The sequence below is a fragment of the Lactuca virosa genome, chromosome 8 (genome assembly GCF_052849685.1).
Source record: "Lactuca virosa cultivar CGN04683 chromosome 8, Lactuca_virosa_CGN04683_v6, whole genome shotgun sequence".
Lineage (NCBI taxonomy): Eukaryota > Viridiplantae > Streptophyta > Magnoliopsida > Asterales > Asteraceae > Lactuca > Lactuca virosa.
The window spans coordinates 342,187,625-342,198,901 of NC_136433.1; the positions used below are offsets into that span (position 1 = coordinate 342,187,625).

Here is an 11,277-nt window from a genome sequence, read left to right on the forward strand (position 1 = left end):
ACGAAGACTCGAGATGAGCTGTTGGGTTAAGGCGGCATGCCAACAAACCTTGGGTATTCCAGTCCGATGACTGATTGGACCTGTTGCATGTTGGCATTCCAGTCTGATGACTGATTGGGCCAAGGTATTCCAGTCTGATGAGTGTGGGAACGTTATGCATGATAATACGTTTGTTGTATCGGGTATTTTGGGGGAAACTCACTAAACTTTGTGCTTACCCAGTTGTTTATGTTTTCAGGTTCTATCGTTGGTCGTGGGAAGGATAATGCATAAATGTACACACTCATCAACAATATTGAGGATTCTGTGTTTCTTATATTACTCTGATTTTCGATAAATGTATTTTTGAATAAAAGTTTTTTCTTAATAATGGATTTATAATTAGGGAGTTTTGCCTTATTTAAAAATGAAATTTTTTTGTTGTGAAAATGAGACATTACACATAAACATCAACAACCCCACACACTTCGTCAATGATTGTCCCACGTAAGATGTCGTGAGAAAAACCTAAATAAAACATTCATAAGTACTGAATGTGTACAAAAACAAAAATGACTTATTTTGAAACAAAAAAATATTAAGGACTAAATGTGTACAAAAATATTAAGGACTAAATGTGTACAAAATTAGAAATATATTACCTTATTAAGTCATTTTTCCCGGCTAACATGGAGTAACCGGTCATAATGACTAAATGTGTACAGTTTAACAAGTTGAAGGGGTAAACGTGGACGAAAAAAAAACTCAGTGACCAAATGTGTACAAATCGAAAAATATATTACCCTTTTAAATCATTATCCCTATTTTAGATCGGTCTAATTTCATACTTTTTTGGGGACAAATCCGAAAACGTATTTTAGGTCATGCTTGCTTCTGAGTTAAACCAGGATATGATATAAGAGAAATTAAATATCCTCCTACCTTTTGATCCTACTAATCTTCCTATCCATTTAAATGATGACATGTGTCATATTAGTATCCTAAAATATCATTAAATTTCATTAAATGAACATTAAATGTTACACATGTCATCATTTCATTGGGTAGGAGGATATGTAGGAACAAAAAGTAGGAGGATATTTAATTTCTCATGATATAATTTAAAACTGGATGACCAAAATTTAATTAAGTTCCTATTAGGCATATTATATATATAGGCCCAAACATAAAGCCCACATACCTTAACCCATATGAATTCAGTATCCGAGTCCATCGATGTTTCTCTTCTCTCTCCCTCTCTCTCTCGTTCGCCGTCTGCTCCACGGCCGACCAGGTATCTCACATTTCTTTCAGTGCGTCTGTGTTTCGTGTGTGCAATTGCAACTAAACAAGACAAATCGGTCCTGTAATTCTACATTCCGATTCATTTCTGCTTTTACAGTTCACCATCTGAGCATATTCATCTCCGAGTTTGTTTTCATGCTCGGAGTTCACTCAATCTGATGATATGTATATCTTGAGATACCCAGTTGGATATGTATAGAGCTCTTGGCAGACATCGGCTCATATACCGTTCCCTCATATCAAACTACGTTAAAACTGGTCTTATAGACAAAGCCCTCCAAGTGTTCGACAAAATGTCTCAATCAGATTGTCGAGTTTTCAGCATTGACTACAACCGTATCATTGGCGTTTTGGTATGTCATTCACGTTTCGAATTAGTGGAACTGTATTACGATGCCATGATTCCAAAAGGGTATTCTTTAAACTCATTCACATACTCAAGGTTTATATGTGGTTTATGTAAAGTTAAAGACTTTAGATTGATTGATAAACTTTTAAAAGACATGAATAGAATAGGAGCTGTGCCTGATATGTGGGCATACAATATGTATTTAAATGTTCTATGTTCTGAAAGCTCAGTGGACATAGCTTTAACAGTGTTGACAAACATGGTTGAGAAGGGTAAAGAACCTGATGTTGTGAGCTACACCACTGTTATAAACGGTCTAATGAGGGCTAAAAAGTTCAATGAAGCTGTTGAAATGTGGCATGAAATGATCCGAAAAGGTATAAAACCAGATTCCAATGCTTGTAGAGCTCTTGTTTTGGGTTTATGTAATGTTGGAAAGGTTGACTTAGCTTATGAATTAACAGTAGCTGTGATGAAACTTTCCTTCAGCACACAAGTGTACAATGTTCTTATTCATGGGTTTTGTAAAGCTGGTTGCCTTAATAAAGCACTAGCAATCAAGAGCTTTATGAGAAGAAACGGGTGTCCACCTGATTTGGTTACTTACAACATGTTTTTGAATTATTATTGTGATGTACTGATGTTAGAAGAAGCTGAAAAGCTAATGAAGAGTATGGAGAGAAGTGGTATGAAGCTTGATAGTTATAGTTACAACCAAATCATCAAAGGTTTTTGCAAAGTGAATCGTATAGAAAAAGCATACATGTTAATGGTGAGAAAGATGGAAGTGAAAGGTATGGTTGATGTTGTATCTTATAACACAATCATTAAAGCTCTTTGTAAAGGGCCCCACAACACTATGAAGGCGTATGAGTTATTTAAAGAAATGGGCATTCAAGGTATTCTTCCAGATGTTGTTACTTTTACCATTTTGATTAAATCTTTTCTGAGAGAAGGTGATTTTAATGTGGCAAAGAAGCTTTATGATAAAATGACAGAAATGGGTTTGTCACCTGATCGTGTATTATATACAACTTATATTGATCATATGTGTAAAACAGGGAGAATATCAATGGGTCATGATATCTTTTGTGATATGGTGAAAGATGGGATTAAGCCTGATGTTGTTTGTTATAATGCGATTATTGGTGGATTTTGTAAGGGTTTTAGGGTAAGTGAAGCTATGGATTTGTTTGAGAAGATGAAAGTTGAAGGTTTGTATCCAGATGAAGTGACATTTAGATTGATTATTAGAGGACTTGTACATGAAAAGAAGCTTTCATTGGCTTGTAATGTGTGGGATGAGATGATGAATAAAGGTTTTACTCTTGATACAGATCTTTCAGAGACTCTTGTTAAATCCATCCATTCAAAACATGCATATGGCATATAAGTATTGGAAAAAAGGTTTCTACTTTATCAATTATCACCCCTCCATGAATCTCTTTACATGTCAATAATATCTTTAAAATTCGTATCATGATAATCTTTTCTACATGAAATTTCAGGTTGAATTATTTTGATTTGAAGTTGGGCATATGAGTAGAGTTGATATGCCACTTCAAAGTCTCATCATCTTTCCAATTGACTTCAAGTTGCCGACCAAGGTAATCATGTATTCATATTTTGTTTGCAAATTATGAAATGGTTTGAGTCTTTAAGATAAAAGAATCAATTAGAGATTCGATTGTTCATGATCATAAACCATAATTTAAGTTGTAACTATTTATGGACTAACTACAACCCATAATTTAAGTTGTAACTATTTTCAATTTGTATTAGGTGCTCGTTAAATGAGGAGGGCATTTACGTCATTTGCACATACGAGAAGCCGAGAGTGAGTCTATTGTTCTAGTCCAATGCATGCCAAACACAGTACAAGACTAGCAGTCTATTATGTTTTGTCTCGTCATGTGTAACAAATGGGCTTTGAAGCACTTGAAGGAGACAATAAGATGTTAATAACTTAATAAGGTGACAAACCATGTTCTGTTTTTGAGAACATGTGATAAACATTTTATGAAACAAATGGAAAACAATTTCCAAGTTGGATTTTAATAATGAAAAATGTGAGTCCAAAAATGTTTGTAAAATCATTTGGATAGGGTAGCGATTGATGAAACATTTTAATATCTAAACTTAGTTTGATGTAAATATGTAGCCACAAAATGAGCTCTAAAATGTTCAATTGTAATTTTGTATTTTTCTTTTTTAAAAGAGAACTCCATGATGTCATTTGTTTGTAATTTAATTCCATAATGTTTGACACGTGTTATTTGTTTTCCATTATGTGTTATATATCTTTTTTCAAAAGCCATGAGCATCCATGTTCCAATACTCCTTGTAAGTAGTGATATTATATCAAACCATCAAAATTGCAACTTGGGATGATCTACAAACCATCGGCATTGTGTACATATGCATGATTGCGATCTAGAACTTTTAACTCTTTGAGGTGAAGTTTGTTGCTTATAGTTTTGCTAAACCACAATATATGGTGGTTTTTAAATATAAAACAACAGTTCAAACCGCACTGCGAAATATATTTTGATCATTACTTGACTGTTACCCGTAAAATGAATGGTGAAATTTTAAGATAAAACGAACAAATAATGACATATGGACGGATTGATCGTGCTAAAATATTTTAATCAAATCTGACTTCTTCTCATTACTTTGGATAAGGCGATTCAAGATGATCTACAAAGAAACACAACTATCTATAAAACTTTCATGATATACGTTTTTGGAAATTCAATTTTTATCTGGTTCAAAGATTGGAAATTAAAAATGGGGTGTTGATGGCTACAAATTCGAATTTAATGAATTTTTTTTGGTCAATGCATACTTAGGGTCTGTTTGGTATGATGGAATGAAATGACAAGTGAATGGAATAGACGAGGTAATGGAATGGATCATTACCATTCCATTGTCCTTTTTGGTTACTCTATTGTAATGGAACTAATCATTAATTCATGTTGTTTGGTAGGCAGGAATAGACAAAGGAATGGAATTAAATTCATTCACAATGACAAAAATACCCCAAACTCAAAATACATATAATTTATAAATTTTCACACTGTTATCTAATTAAAAATTATAATGTATATTAGGAGAATAAACTATATTTAACGAAATAAAATAGAAAGAACATTTTTTTCTCACTAAAAATTTAGAGTAAATTACACGAATGGTCCCTATGGTTTGGGGTAATTTGCACGCTTGGTCCCAAACTTATCTTTTTAACTCGGAAGGTCATTACTTTTTGTTTTTGTTGCGCGTTTGGTCCTTGTCTTACCTAAAAAGACTATTTTGCCATTGATTTTTTAATTTATTTAAATAACCACACCCCCAACCCTACTTCCACCTCACTTTACCTTATCTTACCTACCCCTCCTTATTTAAATAAATTAAAAAATCAAGTGAAAAATAGTCTTTTTAGGTAAGACTGGGACCAAACACACAACAAAAACAAACTGTAGGGAGCTTCCGAGTTAAAAAAATAAGTTAAGGACCAAACATGCAAATTACCGCAAACCATAGGGACCATTCGTGTAATTTACTCAAAAATTTATTGAAAATTCATCATATTTAACATCAAGCAGCTTCGTCAAGAACGTTCTTAACCATTCAAGTTTGCGGTCTTATACTAATTGGACAAAATGGAAATAAAGAAGATTGCATTGGAGGGTATTAGTGGTCTAAAATGTCTAAGAATGCATTGAAGGGTACTAGTGGTCTAAAATGTCTAAGATTAACCTCCAGACAAAACGGGAATAAAGAAGATTGCATTGAAGGGTACTAGTGATCTAAAATGTCTAAGATTGCATTGAAGGGTACTAGTGGTCTAAAATGTTTAAGATTAACCTAACAAAATGAGAATAAAGAAGATTGCATTGAAGGGTACTAGTGGTCTAAAATGTCTAAGATTAACCTCTATAAGATTTCTTGTTTCCTATTTTATTAGTAAATATAACAATTAAAAATCTATTAACATTTGGCTAAATTTACGTATTTCTGAACATCAAACAACAAAAACCGCTAGGACCACAAGTCTATGATTTCTGAAAATCTAAAATTTTCAGGATATAGTTTGTGCAATTTTGACCCTAAACCATACCTAGAATATCCCTATTTATTTACAACGTTTAAAATTGTTATATTATTATGATACCATCTATATTATAATTAAGAAGGCATCATAAATTTTCATTATTATTTCAATGAGTGTTATCGAAGAAAAAAAATTCTTGCTAATATTTCTATATAAGAAGGGATGCATAATGAAATATATTACAAAGATAAATAGAACGAAGAAATCTACTTGTAGAGATTTGATTCATCACTTATCACTAATCGTACGTACTTTTGAAATTATAATTGCATCATTCCAAAATTATACAATAATATCTCGGATGATCAATTATTCCGAAATTATGTCACTATATATCATCATATGAAGTTAATAAGACAGAGCAGAAGTGAAAGATGAAAGCACTGTACCGGGGAAACAAAATCTTTCTAGTTCTGCTAGCCTCTTACTTAAGCTGTGAAAAAAGAATTGCTAGTGAAAGTGTTCTTTTTTTAGTCACCAAACTCCTATCCTACGTATTTTAAACATTTGTTTTTTCTAATTCATCGTTCTTTAGGACCATCTCGAGAGAGTTTTTAGTCGTTCGGAAATTCAAGGTCATAGCAAACTCTATATTTCTTTTATAGAACTCGAGGATTTTGCACTTTTTAACACCCAAATAGCCATAGAGATCAATTTTAATGCTCGAGTTTGATTCAAAGCATCAAAACAATATTTTAACACTAATCTAAATATCAGTTAACACTACAATCCCAATTTAATGTTATAATTAAAGGCTTTCACAATTATCATCATCTTAACATCAAAAACTCGCATTATTTCTTCCTTGAATTGAAAGTAAGACATTAGAATACATGTGGAAAGTGTAAACATCTTCGATTCACCAAATAATCCATCAATTTTGAACTAGAGAGATCAATCGGTTATCCTCTATTGGAGTTTCAAACCTTAAAACCAAAGCTTCAAGAGGAAGGAGATGTCTTATCTGATTCCCCAAGCGTAATTTGATGAAATAACTTCATGAAGAACAATCAAACACCATTAATTTCAAGTTTCCCAATGAAATGAAGCTTTCCCTCTCTTCTTCATCTCTATTTCTCCTCCCATATGTCTTAGAGAATGAAAGGCAACCCCTAGAAGTTAAAGTCTCTCTCACTCATTCACTCTTTCTCACACACACATACACAAACACACTTGCACATACTAATCCTTCAATTTAGACCATGTGAAATACTTACCCAAGTTGATAATTTCTTAACATTTATGGTCATTAAAAGAATGAATAGGTTAATGACCATTTAAATTCCAAGTAGCGTTACAGGTGACACCAAGTTCTACACAATGTCCACCCTTGAAATAAACCCAACACTAAGAAGCCCAACTTCATGAGCTGAATACATTATACTTGATGGATCCAATTCTTTTATTAGACCCAACACGCTAAATAGGCCCAATTGTCCAAATATACTTTGTTAGGCCTAATACTTAATTAACATAAGTAATAGAGTTATGTTGTTTGCACTTGCACATGAAAGAGAGTTACTTACGAACATACTTTGATCCTTCAAAATTATTTTAATATTAATAAGTCAAATAACCCAATTTCACATCTTTGTTAGGGTTTATGACTTGTTTTTGCATGATCCTTGTGGTTTCTTTTTATTTTGGATATGGTCCTTGAGTTAACATATGACCATTAAATATATGTAAATTATTTTATTTCCCAACAAGCTAATGTTGTGTTTTGCGTACCACAGCTAGTTTTTCAGCTATCAGTTAGTACGTCAAACATAGCCTATATGTCGTGTTTGGCAAACCAAAAAATAGCTTATAAGCTAGCTTTTTAAAAAACTACTTAGACTAGATTTTTAAGAGTTTTTTTAAAAAAAATTCAAATATACCCCTTAATTAATTATAGAAACACATTTTCTTAAATGCCCTTTTATGTAATTTTATATCTTTCATTTAGCTTTTCGGTTAATTTTATCAAACATCATTTTTATCAGCTAGCTTTTCAGCTAGTCCATCAAATATATTTTTTTAATAAAATATATAATTTTATTTCATTCATCTTCATCATTCACAGGATTTTGTGGATCTTTAATGTTCAATCATATCCTTTTGGCTTTCGTTTTTCTCAGGTGAAACTCAATAATCCACCAAAAAACAAGAAATGTGAGAACCCTTTTTTTCAAAACCCTATTTTTCTAATCTTTCTTTGTTAATTCTTGACAGGTTTACAATCCGAAAGATATTCGATCTTCTGTGAAAATGACGTAAATGCCCTCGTCCTCACCATTAACAAATCACAAAAGAAAAAACCCCACAATAAATTCTTTTCAAATTCATTTACAAAAGGAAAAAAAAAATCACCAACAATCATATAAATTGTCCAAATTCATATCTTCTGTACAGTAAACTAAAAAAATTCATAAAATCTATTCATTTCGAGTGTATAGAGAAAAAGAAAAACTGACCAAAAGGACAAAAATGCCCTCAGAGAAGAGGTTCAGAAAGCTCCATTTCATTTGCACCATTCTGAGGCGTGTCCGGCTGGCGGGTGGGTCCCACTCCCACAGGGTCCAACCCGAGCCATTCCCAAGGCCAGCATACGTATCTTGGCCTACTATTTTTATTGGTGGAATTTTTTCGTGTATCAAGTTGTTCAAGTTGACTAGTCAACTCTTCAATTCTCTCCCTCAAACGAATAGCCCGTGTGTCTGCTAATTTTAATGATGTCTCAGCTGCATCTCTTGCTGCCATTGCAGCACCTGCTGTTTCCTCTTTCATTTTTATCTTCTTCTCTGATTCCATCACAACTTGCTTTGCTTCTTCTAATTCTTTACGTATTCTAGATAACTATCGTTTTTTTTTTGTATATAATCAGTTTATTGATTCATAAATTATAATATGATTTTTTTTAAGCATACCTGTGATACATACTCATGTTCAACACCTTTCCCTGCTGCAGCTTCCTGTTGTGCTGCTACTTTCCATCTAGCAATCTCCTCTTCAGCTGCAGCAATATCCATCATAAGCCCTTCAACCTACACCACAAAACAATATCATCAACTTTTTTTTTTAAAAAATTTTGATCCTCAATCACACAATCATTAGAAAACATACTTACATTTTCATTTGCTATTCTCTCCTTTTCTTCAAGTTCTTCCACCTCTTGTTTCCTTTGCAAAAGCTCCTTCCTTTGAGCTTCAACATGTTCCTTAAGTAAACTCGACTCTGCCCTTAATTACAAATAACACACCAAAGTTATAGCTACAATCAGACATGATGTCATTATCAAAAATAAAAATAAAAAATACCTTAGTTCATCAACCGTATGCTGGAGTTCGATTATCTCAAGCTGAGATTGTTTTATGATGTTCTCAAGAGCACCAGCCTGTGTATAGAAGAGAATTATTTTAGCTAAAAAAAGATTTTGTGAAATTAATGATGATGATAAGATACTAACCAAATTATATATTTCATCATCCTCTGTAAGAGTTTCATTGAACTTGTAATTAATTCCGGATTCTTTTAATCCGTTTTCTGCTACTTTAAACAGCTCATTGGTTTTTGAAGAAAGATCGGATGACATTCTTCTTGATAAAGCACTCTTTAGTAAGGACCCGATATGCTCTTTCTCCTTTGATAACTGAGTGACTTTTTCGTTTAGAGTTTTCACTTCTCGGGTTCTTTCCATTACCAAATCCTTTGTTTTTTCCAAAAGAAGTGAACTTAATTCACTTATGGACTCCATTCCAGCTAAAGAGGCTCGTATATTCTCCTCTATGTCTGTTTCTTGTGGAAGAAACAAGGAATCTGATAAATCTGATTGTTCTTTGTTGTTACCATTGATTATCTTGATGACACTGCATATCTGGTCATGTATCTTTGAAACGTGATTCAATTGATCAACAAGTAATGGCCTTTGTGAATCCATACGTGATTCCAAAACCCTCAACTTATTACCATATTCACTTGATAAATCTTGCTTCTCATTCAACTCGTTTTCCAATTCTGATAGAATCTCGTCTTTCTCCTCCATTGATTTCTTTAAACCTTCAAGAACGGAATCTCTCTTTGACACGTCCTCTCTGAGCCTACTGATTGAAGCTTCAAGCTCTGATACTTCAATGGCGATCTCGTAATTCCTCTGTTCCATTTGCTCTCTAGCCTGATTCCTTGACTTGGTTGTTAAATCTATCTGACTAACAAGCTCATCAACGATCTCATTAGTTCTCACGATCACTCCATAAGCAACAGCTGGTAAACCAGTGTACTTTTGCGACCTAGGTAATCCTCCGGACGTGAAGTTTTTGAAGTTATTCACTTTACCTGATATTTTATCGATTCCGGTTACTAACATCTGGGCAGCTGTCTGAATCTCAGACCTAGATGAATCCTTGGCCTTCACTGATTCCTCTAATTGCTTCGCGAAATCACCTTTCTGCTTCAACAACTCGTCTTTTTCCTTAACGAATTCAGCCAACTGCGTCGATAACTCTTCTTTTTCCTTAACAGCTTCAGCCAACTCCGAAGATAATTTCTCGTTTGATCTAAGATGTTCATCTCTCTGGCGCGACGTCTCGTCTCGCTTTTTGATCGCTTCGTGTGCCAGAACTTTCAATCGATTAAACGAAACTTGCAAATCCGATTTCGATTTCTCCACTAATTCACGAGCTTGTCGTTCACGATCGAGCTCCGCCACCACCTCTCGAAATCTCTCAACCGACACATTTTCAGTCGACGGTGAAGTTCCAATAACAATCGGCGCCGGAAGGTCTTCCTCTTCTTCCACATCACTCAACATGGCATCACTATCTTCTACACCCGCCATACTTGAACTCAAAATAAGCGATCAATCACAAAGAACTTCGATTAATCAAAATTCGGCGATCGTCGGAAAATTTGAAAAGAACCAATTCAAAAATCAACTGATAGTACCGATCAATCACATAAAATTCAATTAATCAAATGATTGCTACAATTCTAATCAAACTACAACCCAGATAATTGTGAATCCGATTGAAGAAGTGGAAGTCAGGGCGATAATTGTCAGGGTTTAAGTAAAACACTAGAAATCGAGGATTATCGGGCACCTTTGGTAAATCCGAACTCCCAAGAAAGATCAAAGAATTGAAGAACAATGTTTTGGAGTTATCGGGGACCTTTAGTACCTACCAATCTTTGGCAGTATCTTTCCTTTTGGGGTTTCCATTGTTAGCGGAGCAGCGTCTCACACCCGACAACGACCGGGCCGTGTGTGTATCGACATAAATCGGGTCGGTTCGGTGGCTTGAATAAGCTTTTGGAGGTGTTCAACAAAACTAGAGAGCAGTGGGTGGGTAGGGATGATCATTTGGACCGGAACCGGTCGGAACCGGAACCGGAATCGGATAGAACCGATCGGATCGAGACCGGGACGATATTCTTGTGAATTTTTGGAACAAGGAACCGATAGAATCGGCAAAAACTAGTAGAACCGACAAAAACCGGAACCGTATGTTGCTATTTCTCAAGGACCTGTTCCAACGTTGAAAAAACGGTAACG

The 11,277-nt window shown here is 34.2% G+C and overlaps 2 protein-coding genes across 5 annotated transcripts; one reads left to right on the forward strand and one right to left on the reverse strand.

Moving 5' to 3' along the window:
* The first annotated feature begins 1,194 nt into the window (after nt 1–1,194).
* On the forward strand, nt 1,195–3,868 carry LOC145134254 (Pentatricopeptide repeat (PPR-like) superfamily protein). 3 transcript variants are annotated; one of them, XM_079069128.1, is made up of 4 exons: nt 1,195–1,273; nt 1,382–3,040; nt 3,142–3,240; nt 3,416–3,868. In XM_079069128.1, the coding sequence occupies exon 2, from the start codon at nt 1,476–1,478 to the stop codon at nt 3,024–3,026; it is 1,551 nt and encodes a 516-aa protein (XP_078925254.1). In that variant the 5' UTR covers nt 1,195–1,273; nt 1,382–1,475; the 3' UTR covers nt 3,027–3,040; nt 3,142–3,240; nt 3,416–3,868. The 3 variants fall into 3 exon arrangements, with proteins under 3 accessions (XP_078925254.1, XP_078925255.1, XP_078925253.1); XM_079069129.1 differs by having other exon boundaries at nt 1,198–2,532; nt 2,695–3,040; XM_079069127.1 differs by having other exon boundaries at nt 1,198–3,040.
* Nucleotides 3,869–8,037: 4,169 nt separating this feature from the next.
* Nucleotides 8,038–10,964, reverse strand: LOC145132331 (uncharacterized). 2 transcript variants are annotated; one of them, XM_079067082.1, is made up of 5 exons: nt 9,196–10,962; nt 9,047–9,123; nt 8,857–8,968; nt 8,657–8,773; nt 8,038–8,585 (listed from the first exon to the last, which is right to left on the reverse strand). In XM_079067082.1, the coding sequence occupies exons 1-5, from the start codon at nt 10,561–10,563 to the stop codon at nt 8,223–8,225; spliced, it is 2,037 nt and encodes a 678-aa protein (XP_078923208.1). In that variant the 5' UTR covers nt 10,564–10,962; the 3' UTR covers nt 8,038–8,222. The 2 variants fall into 2 exon arrangements, with proteins under 2 accessions (XP_078923208.1, XP_078923209.1); XM_079067083.1 differs by having other exon boundaries at nt 8,414–8,585; nt 8,670–8,773; nt 9,196–10,964.
* Between the last annotated feature and the right edge of the window lie 313 nt (nt 10,965–11,277).